We start from the raw sequence: 21,617 nt of genomic DNA, 5'->3' as shown, positions 1-21,617 counted from the left end.
GAAGTAACAGCAATACAACAATAGCAGCAGAAGCACTGGGTACAGTTACAGAATTACAGAATTGCCAGGGTTGGAAGGGACCTCAAGGATCATGAATCTCCAACCCCCCTGCCACATGCAGGGCCACCAACCTTCCCACCTAATGCTAGACCAGGCTGCCCAGGGCCCCATCTAATCTGGCCTTGAACACCTCCAGGGATGGGGCATCCAAACCTCTCTGGGCAGCCTGTGCCAGTACCTCACCACTCTCTCTGTAAACAATTTCCCCCTGATGTCCAACCTAAATCTCCCTTCCCTCAACTTAAAACCATTTCCCCTTGTCCTGCTGTCACTCACCCCTTCAAAGAGTTGATTCCCCTCCCCTTTGTAGGCTCCCTTTAGGTACTGAAATGCTGCAATGAGGTCACCCCACAGCCTTCTTTTCTCCAGGCTGAACAAGCCCAGCTCCTTCAGCCTGTCCTCATAGAGGAAGTGCTCCTGTCCCCTGATCATCTTTGTGGCCCTCCTCAGTTAATTTCTTTCTTAACAAAAGGACTGGCTTTGCAATGGTCTACTCCACTTTGAACCAGCTTGTGTATCACTAGCAGTCCATGTACACAGAAGGAGAAGTTCTGTTTTACAGCGGTGATTCACACTACATATGAAGTCAAACCCTTAGTCTCAAAAAGCTATTTAAAGAAAGCTAAGCGAAGTACCACAGTTCGTTTTGTTCAACTATCTACCCATTAAATCATCATTTTAACTCTATTTCATCTGTAAGCTTTTGATCTAGATATTCGGAGAATACTGGAATTCTTATTATAAATCTGAATTTAAGCTCTGCCTGCCAGAGGCCATATGTTGACTACGCCTACACAAGATCTAACACAACAAGGCTGCCTATGTGTCCAATACAAAGAACAGTCATTCTAACTTTCACAATCAACAACTACAAAAACTGACAACAAACTAGCATTATGAAATTATTCTAGTCCTCCCATTTAAGCTTCTTCTATGAGCTTTCTATTTAACATACATTCTGCTATCCGAGTCACTGCAGTTCAGTTACTCAATAATCCAACTGTATTTCACTGAATTAAGTTTATTTAAACAGGCTGAATTATATAAAAGAGTATCAGTAACAACAGAATCCATTCATTTGCTCCGAGACGGAGCCCAACAGAAGCAAATGCCAGCAGAACCTGTTTTTGTCAGAAAGCCCTCCAAAGGAGATGAATTCCATACATTGTATACATAATAGAAAGCACATAATAAGTTCTTGAATAGACAGAGCCCTGAACGAAGCATGGCTTTGTCAGTGCAGAGTATACTTGTTCCCAGAAAAAAAAAAAAAAAAGCTTGTTTAAGTTATAGTTAGGGTTATAAATCAATCTATATAGTGAAAGGAACTTAACACACATAAAACGGTAAGAAGCTGAGAAAATAGAAACTCAAGTTAAAATACAAATATCCTTTAATGAAAAAGTAGATTTAAAAAAAAAAATACAGCCCAAACCTCACAAATTCTCTAAATCATTTCACAAGATGTATCAGTCTTACAATTAACTAACACACATACTCAAAAGCAAAGCAGAAGAAAGCTCTTATCTTTACTTTTGCAAATACCTTCAGACTGAACTCTTCTCCTTCTCATTTTCACCAAGACAGACCTCAACATTCATGCACAGTGTGAAAGTGTATTACACTGTTGTAAAAGGCTATTTACAAGCTGTACACCTATTAAAGCCCCAAGTCATTCTGACATAATGAATTCTGCAGTCCCCTTTAAATCCAAGGTTTATGCCTGGTTTCCACGTGCTTCAGCTGGATTCTTTACTCGTAGCAGCGACCATTTGGGTGATATCTCCTGTATATGATATACAGGTACAGCCACATGATGCTAAATTTGCCTATGTTAGAACAGTTACTCTAAACACAGTGTAAACTCATAATGTTGGTTTTACACAAACGAATGTTAAATACAGTAAACTCCTAACTGCACAAGTCAGCGTAACTACAGAGTTGCACTTATGTCATAACTGAGAAATCAGATGCACTTTAACATGTAAGCTTGTAAATTATTATTTTCCAGTAAACATAACTGACTGGAACCTTGTGGAACCACATGACATGACAAACACTGAAGGACAGAGTCTAGGAGTCCAAATGCCCATTATCAAAAGTAAATTCTAGTTCACTGCACTTAAATTACTTTTGACAGTGTGGGCTGATTTGTTATTTTACTCCTACATGAATTAAAAAAAAAACAAATAAACTACATGATAACAGAATCTTGATTCATGAACATGAATAAATTGCATAGACTTCCTAACAGCCATACAGCACACTTACCCATTCCCTTTTAACCTCCATCAGGAAAGCAATGATTTAAAGCAAGGCAGAATTATAACACATTTCACAAAAGTGTCTTACATTAATTTTCTAAGAGTAGCCCATTTAAGCAATTACAGCAGAGCAGGAGATAAATCCCACAAGAATCAATCATCAGGTTTAATTATTGTTAAATGGATGTTAAGTAAAGAAAACTGAGAGGTAGAGAATATTTTCTGGAGTAAGTTCAAGTCCAAAACAATAAACAAGAAAACTCAAATTACCCCTAAGTTTTTATTTTGGCAAAATGGTATTTCCCTGTGATTCTACCTTGTGGTGATCACTCTTTCTCAAGAAAAAAACTAATGAACAAATATTTACTTATATGCCTAGGTAATAATCTACTTCCCAGCCAAGTAAGATAGAGCATTTTCCAAGAGCCTAAAGACACGCATGTACCCACATCCTCTCTAATTTAACAACACAGTGACCTATACTATTTACTGACGAAGAGCAATAAAGACTGCATTACTATTCAGAATAGGATTGGTCCTCTTTACAAGTCATTCAGCACTGCTACTAATCCAGGATACATGTTTATTTTCCAAAAGCAGATTCCAACGTCACAAATATTTCACTGTGGCACAACAAAAAGCTGAGAGATGAGGGCTCATCTCTGCAGAATAGATGCATTTCCTTTAGAGATACCATTACAATTTAGGACAGCCTACAAGGTGTATTTTTTTTCCAAAATTCATTATTATTGTGCTAAAACACAATAGCTCCTAAAACAGTTTTTTTGGGGTAGAACACTATAATGAATATACCCTCCCACAGTGAGCAATATACCATCTGATATCCATGCCAGGCATTGTCATTATGAGCAGACATATGAGCAAAGGTCATACTAGCAATTTATTACTATTAATATAATTTTCATAACTGTAGTCATTAACGTCAGAACTGAAATTTTAAAATATAATTATGCATACAAGCAGAAACCAGCTTCCAAGAATCTGAAGTTTAATATGACAGTTATAGGCTTATAGGTAGACTGTATTCCAGTATCTCTTCTACTCTTAAAAAATGAATGGAAATGCTTCTGTGTCAACACGCCTGCAAGCAAATTTTTACATTTTCAAGTTTCCACTTTTTTAGAAGTGATATTTTATCTACTTCATATCCTCTTGAGAATGAATGTAAAACTGTCTCATGAAAAAACAGAGTAAATTATACAGGTTAGTTACAACTAAATTAGGTCATTAAGTCAGAAATTATGACCAAAAGAATTGTAGAAAAATTCCAGTATTGTTAGAGAAGTATCACTACAATACAAAGACTACATCAGTGCTGCTGGGATCATGGCAGAAGTGTAATCATCCTGTAGCTTAGTGTAATTGTTTCACTTCGTGCTACCCTGGACATCACATTCTCTTAATAAAAAGAAATTATTACTTTTTTTTTTTGCTCTTGTATTACTCATATAAGAAAACAAATTTTTATTAGAAACATTCTTTATTTATCAAAGTCAGTTTTTTATTTAACCCACAGCAACCATACTCTCATTTGAAAATAGCAGGAATTGTATTTCCTAGGTACCCTGGAGAACAAGAAACTTTTCACCATGTACAGGAAGCTTTTCAAAACCTCTGCATCTCAGACACACGCAGCTCATCATACTAAAACTAGTACAATCTACACATAGATAATCTTTCAGTTTTACAATACAATGAACTTTAAGAAGCTATCCATAATTAAGAAATTACTGTGTCACATCCTGTTTATTTTGGTATTCACTAAAATATGTTTCTCAAATTTGTAAAAATAAATAAATAAATAAATAAATAAAATCTTGCCATATTAATTTCTCTCACACAAGTGCAAAACCTGAAGTATTTTTTCAAGCAATTATATCACAGTCTGTTCTTACCATGACTATGTCGCCAGGTTGAATAGTGATTTCATCATGGCTTCTTGATTCAAAAGGATACAGTGCTCTATAATACACTATTTTTACATCCTCCTGAGCAGAAATTGTTAGTGGAGCTTTTCCTGAGCAAATAAAAGAACACAGACACAAACAAAAAAACACATCATTTTTCCATACTTGAAAAATATGGTAAAATACAATAAATTAAAAAAAAACAAAAACATACCTTATATTGTATATTAACCTCTTTTTATACAAGTGGAAATAGAAAAATTAATGATTTTCAATGTAACTCATACTGTTCTCTCTTCTTAACATCATGTAAAAAATTACCGTATTTTAACTTTTATGATATATGCAACTGTTTTTACAACAAGAATGTGGTGCAACACACATGACTTATCAAATGCTTCACTGATTATGTTTAAGTCTGATCACTAACCTATGGGTTCAATTCAAACAGTAATGTTCTTGCATGCAACAATGGTATCCCAAATACTTCTAGAGCCTGCTTATGTAGCAGCCTCAATTGCAGCCTGAATATAGTTTCAAAAAAGATGTATCAAAATGTTCTAATACACACGGATTAGCTGAAAAGAGGTCACTTACAGATTGGTGCTTTAAAAATCACATGCTGTATTACAGATGCATTATTAGCAAAAAGAAGAGTAGAGAAAAAACAGATAAGCTACATTTCTCCTGTGTAATGCAGTTCCTATTTTGATTACTTTGTCATAGAAGTGCCCTGTACAAATAATACCTAGCAAATGGATATAATTGATAAATGCTAGATTACAGCTAAAAGATAGAAGACAATTTCCCTTTTATGCAGTCCTCTGATCAACTATTTAAGCAAATATTACATTCCCAACTAATTCTCATGCATAATTATCAAAGCTACTCAAGTGTGTACCATGATTCCAAATATGGGCAAAAAATCAGGTTATAATACTGAAAAAAGCTCTCAGCTGAAAGTGGTCAAGTGCACAGCAGAAGAAAGGAGATTCTATCATAGACTTCAGGCCATTTGTTCAGTAAGCAACATGCATAGTGAGGAGGAGAAAAGGTAACTATACGACACTATAAAAAATTCAATACAAGACTTGTAATGAGAAGTCTTATAGTAATTTTTGGCACCTTATAGCAGGATTTTACACAAACATACAGCTAAGATTCTCCCTTAAATTTGCACTGTGAGTCTCATCAATGACATTTTATTCTGTCTGCTTAACACCTTACTTTCAAAAATACTGAAGCCAAAAAGTTTTTGGAATCTAAAGCTCAAATCATACATGACTTACTTCAACAAAATGAGCAATCCAATCTTGAAACATTGCACTTTTCTGTATTACGTGAGAAGACAAAATCAAAAATAATTTTTAAGTGAGGTATGTGCAACAGTATTTTTTGAATTTTTCCTCTACCTGCATTTGACCATGGAGCCTGGACAGCTGGCTTAACTGGTTCTTGATGTGGTTGGAAAAGCTTACTCGGTTTCTCTTGGATTTCCTGTTTCCCCTTATCCTCACTTTCCTTCTTCTTAATTATTTCTTCCCTTTTTTGCTTGTCATCTTCTTGATTTTTTTTTTGCCATTGAGGTTCTTCTTCTTGTTGCACTCGATCCAGCCGTTGTTTATCCCAATCCTGGATTCGCCTGTTGGATAAGTAAAAAATCTTTCTTAAGTTAGTTGAACCAAACATCAGAGATTTTCCTCGTACATAATTGACAACAAAAAGTGTAATCCTTATGGCTTTTCTGTATCCTGTCAGATCTGGTAATTTTATTTTGGTGAATTAGCAAGTACCCCCAACACATTTTCTAACAGTGACTCTTAAAAGGCAAAGAAGAATGTATGAATTCTTGAAGAAAGAGCTGTGACTCTCAGACAAGTGAGAGAATTTTCTGTGTAAACTACTGTTTAGCTGCAGGACTCCATTACTTTAAGTTGCTTTGTCTTTCTATTTAAAAACCAATTTCAACGTGACTTTTCATTTTAACTCACATGTAAAGTCTATGCCTCCAGAAGATAATTCCACAGGACTCTAAAAGATTTACAGAGCAACCTCAGCATATAGTAAGAAATGAAAAACCTGTTGTGTTTTGGAGCTGGTAGAAGGTGAAAGTAGGAAGTGAAAAAAATGTCTAACATATCTGTTTTTTCCTCAGAACTGTATATTATTCCCACAGTCATACAAGTCTGCACTGAAGTAGACTTATTAAGCAAATTATCTTTAGGAATTCTTCAAAAAGGTCTCTATGATGCCCAATAGCTCAAAAAAACACTAAACTGCTAAAAATGGAATCAAGCATCTACAGATGAATGATGTCAGAATAAAAGTAGGGACCTGCATGTGGCAGGGGGGTTGGAGATTCATGATCCTTGAGGTCCTTTCCAACCCTGGCAATTCTGTGATTCTGTGTAATACAAATACATTTGAAAACTTCTCCAAGTGTGTAGCAAGAAAATATTAGCAATGTCCTTACATGCAGAAGTACCTTTAAGTAATGCTGCTGAAATCTGTATGTATGTGACAGTTAAAAATCAGTCAGATGTAGATCAGCTCCACAACATGCTTTTCACTCAAGGATAAATAAAAAGATTCTCCTGATTTCCAAATAAGTCATCTGCACTGAACTGAAACCTGATCTAAGTCATGCATACTTTTTGCCATTTAGTGATACATTATTTGAGATTGGATTACACTCTGGGAAATATGAAGTTTGTTTGACTTTTTTGCAAAATGCTCTGCACTCCAACACCTCTGCAGAAAGGGCATAAACTAGAGCACTTTGCTACCTTTGAGCTTCTCTTTGCTTTTCCAGTTCTGTCTTCCTTTCTTGTTCTTTCTGTTTCAGCCTCTCAGCTTCCAAGTTCTTTTGTTTCTGAAGTTGCTGTTTGTTATGTATTTCTCTCAGCTCCTAGACAAAAAAAAAGCAAAGAATGTGTAAACATATGTTATATTAATCATAATTAATGGCCTCATATATTTTCATTGTGAGGTAACAAAAATCACGAATGTTGGATATCTCTTCAAACTTCCAATAATGCCAAATGCATTGGTAGATATTTAAGGTACATTCCAAAGGACTATAAACCATTTAATATTTTCCTAGTTTTTACCCATATTAGCTGAGATGGTGAAGAATTAAGAAACAAATCAGACTTTACTAAAATATGGCTTTAAGATTTTGACAAAAGTTTGACAACGTTTCATCTAAATATACTAAATATGCAGAAACAGGAAATTGTTTCTGAACTCTTATCTTAGTAATTTTCTGTTTCTATTGAAATATACAACTGACAGTAAGCAGGTTTGTTTAGTTCTTGTGTCCTACAAAGCTTTATCTTCACTTACTCAAGCATTAACATAGTTTATCTTGAAAGTAGCGTGATTTTTTTTCAGAAATTCACAAAATGAAGACTTAGCGTGATTCAAATAAAGGGCCAAGATGATAAGTGAGTTAGTCTCACAAAATGATTTATAACTTCTTAGTTATAAAAGTTGAAAGTTAATATTTATTAATTTACAGACTGAATTTACGTTGTGTCTAAAAATTTGTCAAAAATAGTGAAATTAAACAATGCATTAGTGCTTAAAGACTGCACTGTGCAACATCAAATTTTAAGATCAAGCCAAACAAACTACATTGTTAAGAGAAGTAATATATGACCTTTGCAAAGTATTAAAACATTTCTGATATATGGATGAAAGTTTTTAAAAAGTCAAGTTGAACTTCGTGTTCTACCTTTCAGTTCCATTTTCTTAATGATCCTCAATTTTAAATTCAACGAAAACTGAGTTCAGCATAATTAGAGATAATCAGTTCCTATACAAGTTTTAATTAAAACTCTGGTAGGGCCATGAAACTTACTGAAATACAGAGATAATTTGGGCAATACTATATTTTATGATCATCATTATTTTCCATAGTCACATGCAAGCTTAGCCAAAATTTAGGATCTAGAATAGATATTGCAGAGTATAAAGTAAACTACTCTTGTGAAATCACCAGAATCATTCAGGCAGGATAGTGCCTTTGGGAAAAATTTTAAACCCTGAATACCTACAGTTATAAACACTCATACACTGCCTTACTTTGGACTACAGAAAAGGAATTCTAAAACAGAAAGCAATATTCAGCATAATGGGTTCATAGTATTTGGCCCATATGTAACAATGAGAAAATAAAGCCATCAGCATATTGCAGCCAACGCACAATTGGACAACTGCTCCTGCAGCTAGATGTGGTCTGCACCAGACTTTTCTGTAGTGTTAACCACAATAAGAGATCATTTCCAATAACTGATGTATTACATCAGCTTCCTTCATGCTGCTACACTTACATTGGGATACAAAGGATTTGATGCTTGTTTCCAGTTAATTTATCTGGAGGAATCACAGACACTGTCTTCATTACATGATCACCTGAACCCATATTTGTATTTAAAAAGTACGTAGCTACAAGTGCAAAGGGCAAAATATACAGCCAGAAAAGCACTGGCGGTAAAACTTTAAGCTGTAAGGTCATAGATTAAAAAATGGCACAGTTTCACAGAATGGTTTGGGCTGGAAGTGGCCACAAAGCCCACGCTGCCCCAACCCCTGCCGTAGGCAGGGCTGCCCCCCACCAGTTCAGGCTGCACAGGGCCCCATCCAACTGGCCTTGAGCACTTTCACAGCTTCTCTGGGCAGCTGTGCCAGGACCTCCTGAGAAGAGGTTTTCTCAGGAGATTACTGGCAGATCTTTCTTTCCGTCTGGGACTGGTGTGCTGCCACCATCTGCTTGCCCTGCCTGCCCCTTGTAGGAGCTGCTGGCTGGAGATGATATGGGAAGGCACAGATTGGGCAGGAAACAAGAGACACCACTCATCTGATTTTAGTTGGCCATGTGAAAAACTGCTTTCAACAGTATTCGGTAGATTACAAAAGGCCTCACATGTGCAAAATGAAGTGTTTACAAAGCTCATGAAGTTAAGAATGCTGTTGCTCAGAACTATTGAGTATCTTGAGTAGTACTCATGATTTTCAACTAGCTGCCACTCTTTTCTGGGTAAAAATACTGCTATCCAAAGCACAGGTTTCTGTCTCCTAAGTTTAAATTTTTATTAAGTTGTAGCACAACCGTTAGTTCAGAAATCTTCTGTTATTCTATTTGCTGTTGTTTTCCTTCACATTCATTCCCTTTGCTGTCCCTGAACTATGCATGCCAAGAAGCTCAAGTTTCTGAGCCCTAGTCGATGAGAAAAAAAAACCCTGCTGTTGCTATTGAACAGAAAGAACTGAGGTAGCCACGTACAGTTCTAACATGGTAACACTGAAGATAAGCTGTTACTTGCAAAAGCTATTTAGGTGATAGCACTTTCTAGTTTTTTCTTTCCTTTGCATCTTTTTCTCAATGTTGTTGTTCAAGCAACTAAATAGGAATAATCACCAAGCAAGAAAAGAGAAGCCAAAATTCTTGAAGAGTATTCTTAAGGCCTATCATAGTTAAAACAAAAAATCACAAAGACTTTAAATGTAACAATCTAGATGCAAATACATGAGCTTAGTTTACTTATCAAGAAATTTGTATATTAAAAAGAATAATTCAGTTCACCTACAGTCACAGAATCAGGAGGAATCTATCTCCAATTCAGAAACAATTGGTATTTTGCTCTATTCAGAAAAACATCCTTGATTCTCAATCACATAAAAGTCAGAGTTTACAATACATCTGTACACCAAACACTATTTACTTCTACTAGATGTCTAACTGCAAGGTTTGCCCAAACTATATTCTAATTACAGTTTAGACATATAAGTTTATCACACTACTGAACATACAATATATGCCACTTTTACTGCCAAATAGAAAACTTTGGAAGTTCCAGCTATGAGCCACCTCTCCATGTCTGTCTGAAGCAAGTCATTTATCATATGTAGTACAAAAGGCAGCATCATTAACTCTGGATCAAATAATTAAATTATTTTCTTTGCTTATTTCGTCATTTTAGATATGTGCTCAGCTAAGTAAGGATCTCAAGATAAAGTTTATAAAGATTTCGACAGAAATTTTATCATATTATTCCTTCCCAGCTAAACCAATATGCTAGTTCAGTATTTTGTGAAGAGATTCTTCTGTGAGACATATCTGTCTGTATCAGACAAGAAAATCCAATCTAACTTTTACAGCTGGCACTGAATTTTGGTAGTAAAAAAACGTAGTAAATAACCTTCTTTGCACCAGGTAGGAAGAAATAAACGTTTTCTTGGTAGATGCTCTGTTGCTTTGCCAAGTACCAGTGAATGGCTGAGGGAAGAAATAATCAGCATCTACCGCAGTGCTATAGGACATCAAATGAACAGAACTATAGTAACACTTCAACAGTCAACAGAATGAAACATTTACTGAATATTCAGCACAGTCCTACACTCGCCTTTTACAAACACAAGCAACTTAAAATCTGTACAAATTGTATATTGTAACTCTGAAGACATAACGATGCTCCCTTTGTTTCTGGTGTGCAGGACAACAAACATCTTATTGCAAAAGCAGAGAGAAATTGTTACCTTTCACAAACAGACTAACAAGTATAAAAATAACTTTGAGACTCACGTAATATTGAATATGAATTAAAATATGAATTTCATACAGCAGAGTAATATTAACTATATACAGACAAGTCATATTGCTATGAAAACCTTAACTTTAAAAATGTAATTGTTTAAGCCCAAATTTTGCCTTTTGACAGAAAGATAAGAGAGCTTAGAACACTCTTCAAGGATTACAATACAAGATTTCCATCAAATCTTCTGAGACAAACAGGAGCCTTTCTTGAACCCTACAGTTCTGTGCTCACTGAGGCTTCCCCACAGAAATGCTCCTCTACCCTATTCCCCAGTTCCCAAAGCACCTTCACAGAGTTCCTCCTTTCACCCCATTTCATAGCTACAGCAGATTTGAGAAAGTATTGTCATCTCTCTCATACCTGGAATCCCAAATTACAGTGTTGTGTAGGAATACTTTACTTAATATAAAAGCTTTTTCTTTTTAAAAATTCTGAACATCGTGACCAAAAGAGGCAATTAACTTCAAATCTGAAAGTGTCAGATATGCAAAAGGCAAAAATAACTAGTACCTTGTGCAGGTTGCAAATCAAGGCACACTTCTCATTTAGGCACTAAGGATTAAACAGATAAAATTACAAACTCTTCTCTTCAGTTATGCTTTACTGTTAGCACCTTTTATTAAATACTAACTTATTTAAACACTGCACACTCATCTGTTTATGGAAAAGTGAAGCACATAACTGGAGGAGGTTCATCACTCAGATTGAGAAAGTTGTGTACTGCCTGAGTATGGCATGGAGACCTTTAGAAAGGAGTCTAAGTAGTTGACGCAGCCCAGGAGAACTGCCAGGCACTGCAGCATTGCATCTTCCATTGCCATTGACTGGAAGAAAGAAATGCTCAAATGTAAAGAGGCATTCATATGCAAGACTTGTCCAGTGCACACTGACTAGACAGGGACTGACAACAACTGGAACATGACACAAAATATAAAACATTCTTAAGAACTTAAATCTAGTTGTTCATCACTTTGTAGGCACTGAGAATAGTTTCTCAACAAGACTAAGATATTTCAGAAACACTGTTTTTTCTTGTGGAATGACTCAGATAAGCTCTAAACTATATGATTCTTCAGTGTTGTATGAAATAGCTACTTGGTCTTTGGAGACAAAAACCATATTAACAACTATTTTAATTGCTTTATTTGGCTGTGTAGTGACTGGTCGTTGTGAGATTTAGAAGTAAATTTAGTTCATTTTACTAGTATCTGTATCAAATTTAATTATTACATTTCTAGGCTAAGATTTTTAAAGAGGATCAGAGAGTTAGACTGCTACAATTTAATTAAGGATACAAAGATGTGGCCTAATTTTCAACCTTGTTAAGAACTCTGTGATTGATTTTCGTAGACAAGTACAATCCACAAGACTTCTGCAGCAAAATTTCACAAATCGCATTTCAAAAGATATCTCATCAATTTCAAACTGAAGTACTCATTTCTTTGCCAAACAAATGCACTTGGTGGCTTTAGGCTAAAGCCACAGTGGCAGTCAGGTAATTCTTAGTTCCATCAGTTTGCTCAAACTGAGTTGGTGAAGCTACAAATATCCAGTAAAGATACATGGATCTATCTCCTCTGAAGCATTAATAATAATTTGTACTCCAGAAAAATTTTGAGTAGAAACAAATCCTATGGAAATTTTGAACAGTTGAGATGTTAACCTGAAACAGAAGTAACTGAAGTACTCGAGCTCCAAGGGATTAATAAAAAGTTTAAATAAATTGTTTTGGAGGGTTGAATAGTTTCACTGAAAAGAGAACTGGTCATTTATCATCAGAAGTCATTTATCTCCTTAGTCTGTCATTTATGCTATTAAAACATGAAGCAAATATAAGGTGATTTAACATCAATATTGAGTATTCACATAAAAATGCAACATGAAGGCAAATGCAGTGCAATCCACTGCATATGATAAGTGTTGAAACGTTGACCTGTAACCAAAAATAAATTGGAGTGTTAAGTAAACCTTATAGTCTCATCAATGAAAAGATACACTAGACGCGAGTTAAACTGTTCACTTTATGTTGTGCTGTCTCAGCATATTTATCTTTCAGCTCTCAGTAGATCAAGTGTAGCTTGTTTCAAGAGAACGAATTTGAAGTGCATTGCAGAATGTAAAGATATGTTCACATAGGAGATAATACAACAGTTATTCATAAACAAAACACGAGGAATAGATCTCAATAATGATGATAAAAGTTAATGATTCTATGTTGTCGTCAACTTTACTGTCTCTTAAGAATTTAATCAGAACTAGTAAGTTAGTTTTGGCATATAGTTCGTACTCAAGAGAACAGTAGCTTACATATTTCCAATCTTGGCTCTGTATTTTATTAACTTAAGCATTTTGGCTAAGTACTCTCTCTCCTATTAGGTAAGTGGAAAACAAGATAATATAAACTTGAAGAGTATCCCACATATGCTTCTTTTTTCAGAGAATTCACAAAATGTATGATATCATTCTGCTCCTAGCCCAGAATTTAGTTGTAGTACATAGTTAAGCATCAGTGCCTCTCCATCATTTGATAGAAAACAGATTCATGAGCCAGTGTCAATTAGAGTGATGATGTTCCAACAGCTACTCATCAAATGTGCATCTTTCAGTATATTGGAGCACAACAGAAGAGTAGATCATCATAGAAAAGAACTATATAAACATACAAGATAATTTAGGAAGATCCTTGGTTAAAAATAATGTTTTAAATTTATTTATTTAATAAAAAATGCATTTTCAATAAATACTTACATTCTAATTTTACATAGTTGTCTTTGGTTTATAAGTTAAATAAGCCTTTATTTATAGCTCATATGGTTGAATTTTGATACATTATTTGAAAAGGTTTTACATTTTAACATAAGCATTATACAGCTGACTGATAATTACACAACTTGTATAATATTTTAGTACCAAATGAACATTTAATTTTTATACACAATATCACTAAGTAAATAAGCAAGACATTCCACTCCTAGTTGTGGAGATTATTACCAAATGGAAAAAATAAAAGGTCATCTTTCCAATGGCAGCATCTTAAGGTTGTCATAGGTTTTTGATTGCTTAGGTTAAAAATATCAGATAATTATTCAGTTTCCTAGACTAATTTGCAGTATGTTTACTTAAGACATAGCTGTGCTCTGGCTTGATTAAAGAGCAAAACTTCCACTTCACATAAACTGTAACCAAAATAAGAGTTTCAGGAGCTCTTTTCACTAGCTTTGTGTACAGTCTGACATACAAAATGTTCTGAGAGCTCTCTCAACAAGAGTAAATAGCATTTAAAATAGTACTTAAATAGGGTCTTCTAAGCAGTTTCTCTGTCAATGGGATTCAAGGAGGAAAGGTTTAGATTGGATGTCAGAGGGAAGCTCTTTACAGAGTGGTGAGGTGCTGGCTCAGGCTGCCCAGAGAGGCTGTGGATGCTCCATCCCTGGAAGTGTTCAAAACCAGGTTGGATGGGGCCCTGGGCAGCCTGATCTAGTACCAGATCTGAAGGTCACTGGCCCTGCCTGTGGCAGGGGGGCTGGAGCTTGATGATCCTTGGGATCCCTTCCAACCCAAATCATTCTATGACCACCATCCTGTGCTGAGCCCAGGAAATGGCATGTATTTGCATGCAGATGTTTAAATCTAGTAACAGAGATATCCAGGTCTCCAAAAATGCATCTTACACATTCAACAAAACTACAAAAGGGAGAAGATACAACTCTCTCTGAATTAAGTTCCCACTTCTCAGTTTCATTAGTAAAGCTGCCCCACTGCCACATTTTCATTTCTTAAATTCATGGGCAAGCAAGCATAGGAAGCTACAGCAAGGCAAAAATAGTAACATTCAGCATTGCAAAGTGGTCATCCTATTAAGCACTGTGTCTACACATAATAAAATCAAGAACACAATGTCATCTTTAAAAGAAAGGCTGCTGAGGTTTTCCCAAAAGCTGTCCACAAAATTAATTTTCAGCATTTTAAGTTAGAATGTTAAATACTAGGATTTGAACACAGAAGTCAATTCTCCCAGTAAGCTGTGAAATAGTTTACAATTACACAATGTGCCAAGATAGATGGCAAACATTCTGATAAATCTATGTCTTCATTTAATGTCAATTTTCATTTTCTAATTCTTAGCTTGTTAGTTATTGAGCCCTTTCGTATTTATCAAATTAAATGATTTAAAAGGTTTTTAATGCCATGGAACTAGGATTATTCACATACACTCCCAGCCATTTATACACTCTTCAGGTCACCTATAATCAAACCAAGTGCTGATGCTAACTTTAGAATGAGTATCTTTGGTCACATTTATCTTCAATTTGGTTCAAAATGTATCAATTTAAAATAAATAAATAAATAAATAACCCAGAAAGCACAACATGATAAAATGTGTCCAAAGAGTATACAAAGAAAATGCTAGTAAGATAAACTGTTCTGTTTTCTTTTAAAGTAAACTGAATATTTAGTTCAGTTTTATGCATGTCTTCATAGAGATTCTTCACTTTCTACATCCCTGCCCTGAAACAGGTAGTGTTATTGTTTACAGCTTTTTATTTTTCCTACAGTGAGTAATTTTAAGATTTAGAAAAGCTATTTGTTGCATAAATTCCAACACACCTTCCTTCTTAAAGTGTATGCTATAGTCAAAATTGATCTAATTTCAAAAGAACTACAGAAATATTAATGTTATTGATCATTGTGCTTTTCCTTCTAAATACCAGTAGCACAACTTGGACGTCAGGGGGAAATTCTTTACAGAGAGAGTGGTGAGGTGCTGGCACAGGCTGCCCAGGGAGGTTGTGGATGCCCCGTCCCTGGAGGTGTTCAAGGCCAGGTTGGATGGGGCCCTGGGCAGCCTGGTCTAGCATTAGGTGGGAAGGTCGGTAGCCCTGCATGTGGCAGGGGGGTTGGAGATTCATGATCCTTGAGGTCCCTTCCAACCCTGGCAATTCTGTGATTCTATGAACTTGATTTTGTCGTGCAGGAAATTGAGAATTTTTCCTGTCAGCTTTCAGGGGAAGCCAACAGATAAAATAGCAAATATTGTACTTATGCATTTGAATATTTTGCTAGGGAAAAAAAACAACAAACAGCATTTTTATTTAATTTAATAGTAAATAGTAAAATACTAAATAGTAAAACAGTAAAATAGTTTTTATTTTATTTAATAGTAAATGGTTCTAACTACAGACTGATTTATAACTTCTCTCTGAATAACTCTTCCTCTACTGACTTTTGCAACTTCTGTAATTTTCTTGTGCAGAAATAAACAAAATCACACAGTTTAAACAAAAGACTAATCAATAAAGTATGAAACCACAAACAACAGACAACTACATTCATGAACAAGTATGCTCTGACAAACAGCAGATAAGAAACTCTGTGTGTTAGCTGGAAAACAAGCAACTTAAACAAGGATTTAAAATTGAAGTACTGATTCCAGCAGATTTGACAACCTACTGTAGTCATGCAGTTCTTTCAATGCATAGGGGTAGAAAGTAGTGATTTAATACTTGTAGTCGCAGCTCTGGAATCAGTCTTCAAATTTATTCTTAGGTATATTATGCAGATTAAGTTTATTCAAATTCTTACTTTGAATATTAAGCAGTATTTTCTTCAAAAACAAAAATGTTAGATTTCACAATGTTGCCAACACTGACATTCTAAATCAATCATTTTAGTTCAATATACCTCTCCATGATAAATTAATAAATTTATTGACTGAACGTTTAGAAGATAGAGATTAAAAGTTTCAGATTACCTTCAGCTGATTATTGAAAATATCAATTTCCTGAAGTTTAGATCTGGTTTCTTTTTCTACTTCATCTAGCTGGTCTCGAAGCTGCTGACGGGCTAGTTCCTTGGCTTCTAAGGCTCTTTTGATTGTAAGAAGAGAATCTCCTGTTTTAAAATATATTGTGAAAGAAATATTTTCTTACATGGAGAATTTCATGGCACAGTACACAACATTTTTCAAACTGTATCTTGCAACATAGAAAATCTTACAGAGTATGCTGTTGTAATGCAATGTCATGGCTTTTAAAAACACATTTAGACTTAGAAAAAATATACTTACTATGCAAACTGTTCTGTTGAACCTGCTTTAGTTGGTCATTGAGCAATTGCTTTTCAGGAATCAACTTTCCAAGCATCTGCTGAGATTCCTGAAAAGAAGACAAGGGAAGAGAACACAAGATGATAAAAACGCAGAGTGGTAAGTGATGGATGATGACTACGGTCAAAAGAGTTTTCATTTTAATTTCTTCTGAAATCACTTTTTACTTTTCCATACTGTAAATCATGTATTGTTGCTATTACAGAAACACCATCTATGGTACTTCCACTCAGAAATGGTTCTCTGCTAATTTGTCCTGGCTTTTTTTTTTATCATTGCTGATTTGGGTTTTTTTGAATACAAAAAGAGTAAGAATAAACTTAAGGATAATAAATAAACTTTAACTACAATAACGAATAGGACAAATATTATCAGTTTATATAAAGAAAAGAAAATAAAGGCTCTCATATTATGGACAAAGCTATGCAACACAAACTGTTAGATGAGAATAGAGATCTCTAAAGCTCTATATTTAGTACTCGTGAAAGAGGATTAAGGCCTCTAAATTTCAACATACGTTCATATGATTTTGTATCAAAATTACAGGAGACTCTGAGAAATTCATCCTTTTGTGGATTATATATAGTCTTTGCTCTTTTTGGAGGATCAAGGCTTGACCTGCAGCTTCAATTTATCATAGCAAATTATAGAAGCATGATGTGAAACATTACGAACATGATGATGACAACATGAAACTTTATTGTACAAAGCTGTTCAATTGTCAATGTCTCATGTCTCACACAAACTACGTAGTTATTTCAGCAGCTACCTTGAATTGCAGGCATTTGAAGAACATCTGACAGTTTCAATTCGTCACAAAGGACTGTGAATGAAATAATACAATCCTAGAAACAAATGCCACATAACAACTCGTGAAAAGTTTCTACTTTTCACCACAAGAACACAAGCTTGAACCCAGTGGCATGACTTCGTAGTTGTCCCACCTTACTCATGGCAGTGTCTGGCTCACCCCAGTGTTTGGCTCAGATCTTATGATTATGCAACAACCACAGACAACTATAATCTCCTTATATTCCAGAAGACACACTCAGCACAGCAGTCAAGGTCTCTATAAATTCATAAGGTCTAAAAATTAAGATAAGCTATGCATTTGACTATTAGGAGTTACACATCTCTCACTGTTTAGCTGTATTGTCTGTAGCACTTTTCAGCTCTTCAAGGAAATAATGAAGGCCAGACTGTTCTATCATGGGCCTGTTTTCTTTATTTAGAAACAAAAAAGGAACAGCAATATATAATGCAGCATTTTCCAACTCATCTGCCTGAGGAGCTCTGCCTTGTTCCCAATAAATCACCACTGACATGTTTTAAAACTACATGCAAAATACTGTCCTCTACATTTATGCTTCCACCAAACTCCCTTCCCACTGAAAAACCTGCAAGCTCCATGTCATAGTTTGAGATGAAAAATTTTAAAAGAAATAAAGTCTTGCACACAGCTATATTGGAAATTGAGTTTTCAAATAGTATTACTGAAGAAAGACGGCCTCCAATCAATTATATGTACTGAGGGATTAACTTCAATAGAAAAAAGGAAAGGAAACTGGCCCTCTGGACACAAAGATATCAAAACTCTATCATTCCAATCAAGGAATGATTTAAGTTAAGAAAAATAGCAGAACAAATCTCAAATTGATCCAGGATTTACAGAGAAATTACATTCTACAAGTGCAGAAAGTAATATAGGACAGTATTTCAGAGTAGAACGTAAACTTAACGTGTTTGCTTTTAATGGGCAGACTACTACTGAAATCCAGGCCATTAATTTGAATATCCAGAATAATTCTGAGTGTATTTAACAAAAGAGAAAGTCAAGGGACCATGAGGATCAAGTTGTTTCCTGCTATCACAGACAACTATGCAACAGTTAGCTAGTCCAAGAATGTCTTCTGTATCCATTAGTTCTACTGAGGAAACAGATGGAAGAAATTAATGGCATCACTAACACTAATTTCATGCAACAAGAAATTTCTATATAGCAGCAGAAGGAAAAAAAAAAAAAGCTATCAAAAACAAGTTCTCTTACATCCAGTGAGGGAAAATTTTCTTTTCTGACTCTATGCTCTGAGCAAGAGGGTAAATGAGAAACTGAGATACCACTAATACACTGTAAGTCTCTGTAGCATACTCTGCTCCCACTGCTTCAAAGAAAAGTCATATTACTTGGGAATCAAATTGTTCATCATGGAGGCAAAAACAAACTCTGCAAAAAACTAGCAGAAGCCCTGCAGACAGTATACATGTGGTTTAAACACCCCTGCAAATATAACTCTACCAGATACCAGAGATTCATGTAACTAGTACAGATTTTCATCATGCAGTATTAACTGTTAGACAATTTCTTCCAAAAATTTTAATCAAACTCCATCTTGAAACTAATTAATAGGTTAAAGAATAATTACTTCTTTTAATTATCTCACTTTTCATGCCAAGTGTCATATGTATTATAATTTAATACTTCCAAGTAAAGATATAATATTCTACAAAAAGAAATCACAAGATTAACTTTTAATCTACTGGAGCCTTTATAAAAGTCACATACTGCTCTTCTCTTTCCTCTACAAATTAGACAGTCAAATGTAAAAGGATATTGGAGAAACTCATCTATTTCAGGAAAAATCTTTCCATTCTTCTAGGTTCTCCCTAGATAGAATTGACATTTTCTACTAACTAGTAGCATTTCTGAAATCATAATTGTGATTAACCCCTCAAGTAAAACTAACTGAAATACTAATGGTAGAGAACAATGAACTGCTAAGAAAAGAGAGTTCCACAAAGCCACAGTTATTGCTATCAACATAAAACAAACAAACAAAGAAAAAAACCCTCAAACTCAAACCAAAAATCCAATAAAACAACCAACAAGAGAGTCAAATGTAATTTTCCTTACAGAAGTGCTGTCACAGTCATTGTGAATGAAGCAATTTAAAAAATGCATAGTTAGAAGTGCCCTACCCCTTACTGAGTACAAACTGTCTAACAGGAATGAGAGAAAGCTAAAAATCACTACAAAGATAGTAGTGATTCTAAAACAAGTGGTAAATTTCAGAGTGGTGTTGAAATGCTCAAAAAAAAAAAAAAAAGCAATCTGCTTTTTTATCATTGTGATCTGTTCATAAGTAGAATAAATGAAATATTATGAAAGTGAAGAATCCTTCTGATGTCCTTCACTTTTCCTTTCATAGTGATGAAGCTAAAATTGATGCATAAAGGCAGTAAAGAAGGAAAGCACACCTACAACCAGCCAAGAAAACTAAAAATAAACATTGTTAACATTGTTGAAGATTCTACAGAGAACATTGCCCTTTTATTAATCTAGTACTACTCAATAAGTTACTTACCTACATCTACTTGTAGATGGACCATCCTTCTCATTACTTGTTTCCTAACAGTTCAATTTTTTTTCTTTCATACATTTTTTTTCTTTCATTTGTACCTTCTATTAATTACACTCAGCTGTGGAAGCTCATTCCAAGTTCTTGATAACCAATGTTGTATATTCTCATGATTTTTTTAGGATGCCTGTTACAACGGGACCCTATAACAACTGTAGCACATTGGTACTTTCTATTACACAAATGACAACTTTTTGTTATATTGTTTTCTCCTTGTTATATAATGAGAAAAGCTAAGGATGCCTTACTCCTTCTGAATACAGAGGCTAACTGATGAAAAATAACCAACAAGATAACAGACACTGCATATGAAAGTGGAAAGTCGAATTTATTCAAATTGTTGAAATAGCATTTACCTTAGTTCAGAAGACAACAACTGCTAGGTAGCTATTTACCTTCTTCTAAGATGAGTTATTGTATCTCAGACCATTTCTGTAGAAATTTTTTTGTAATCTAAGTGGTAGGAAAATTCAAGTGGTGGTTGCTTTCACATAGAAATTGGCTGTGCACATAAAATCTCAAGTCTTAAACTTATCCAGGTAACTGGGTGCTTTTTCATGAATTTCATCAAGCATAGCCAGCTTTTTGCTTTTCTGAGCCAGTACTGCTAAAAGTGATATAATTTCCTACACTTCATCAAACGCTGACTTCATTTTTGCTTACCAATACAGGAGCATTTCACTAAAGGGAGGTATGTGATTTCAAGCTAACTATGGTTCTTAATGTCACAAGCTTCCTGTTGTAGCATTTCTTGTTTGTATCAAGTGGACACAAATACTATAAGAACATGATCCATCAACAACACTTTATAACAAAGTGCTGCCAAAAGAAAGACATCTTTCTGTTGGCAGGTGTAATGATGCACACAAAACCTAAATAGAAATGAGAGGTGTTTTAAAAAGTAAGAAGAAATTCCAAAAAATACTCATGCTCAAAACAAAACAAAAAACCAGAAAGTCCCATCTTCATATCTGACAGAATTTTAAATAGAACAGCAGGAAAGAAGAATGTGAGGACTTGACCAAGAACTGACTGGCTTAACTGGCAAATGAAGTTTTGATATATTTTTTTTTTAATTTTATAATAACAAAAGTATCATCAAGTCACTTTAGTGAGGTCATTCCTTTTGGCACAGAAACAGAAATCACTACAATAAGACCACATCACAAGATTTGATTCCTCTCATACCCAAACCCATTTATTTACTACTCCATATAAAAGGATTCCATGAGGACAAAGCAGTA

At 34.8% G+C, this 21,617-nt stretch overlaps 1 protein-coding gene across 4 annotated transcripts in view; it reads right to left on the bottom strand.

The window, feature by feature from the left end:
- The window catches only part of ITSN1 (intersectin 1), a 119,123-nt gene that overhangs the window by 44,222 nt on the left and 53,284 nt on the right, over nucleotides 1-21,617 (bottom strand). For 2 of the 4 annotated variants that reach the window (XM_031612530.2, XM_031612532.2), the window contains 5 exons: nucleotides 16,919-17,006; nucleotides 16,604-16,743; nucleotides 7,039-7,160; nucleotides 5,665-5,894; nucleotides 4,241-4,362 (listed from right to left, as the gene is read on the bottom strand). In XM_031612530.2, the coding sequence (XP_031468390.1) occupies nucleotides 4,241-4,362; nucleotides 5,665-5,894; nucleotides 7,039-7,160; nucleotides 16,604-16,743; nucleotides 16,919-17,006 (702 nt within the window). Of the gene's footprint in view, nucleotides 1-4,240; nucleotides 4,363-5,664; nucleotides 5,895-7,038; nucleotides 7,161-11,594; nucleotides 11,676-16,603; nucleotides 16,744-16,918; nucleotides 17,007-21,617 lie in introns of all 4 variants that reach the window. The other 2 variants (XM_090122025.1, XM_031612531.2) reach the window with 2 other exon arrangements.

This window comes from Phasianus colchicus, chromosome 1 (assembly GCF_987193195.1).
Source record: "Phasianus colchicus chromosome 1, bPhaCol1.hap1.1, whole genome shotgun sequence".
Lineage (NCBI taxonomy): Eukaryota > Metazoa > Chordata > Aves > Galliformes > Phasianidae > Phasianus > Phasianus colchicus.
Note: the sequence above shows the minus strand (reverse complement) of the source record. Positions and strands in the feature narration are given on the sequence as shown.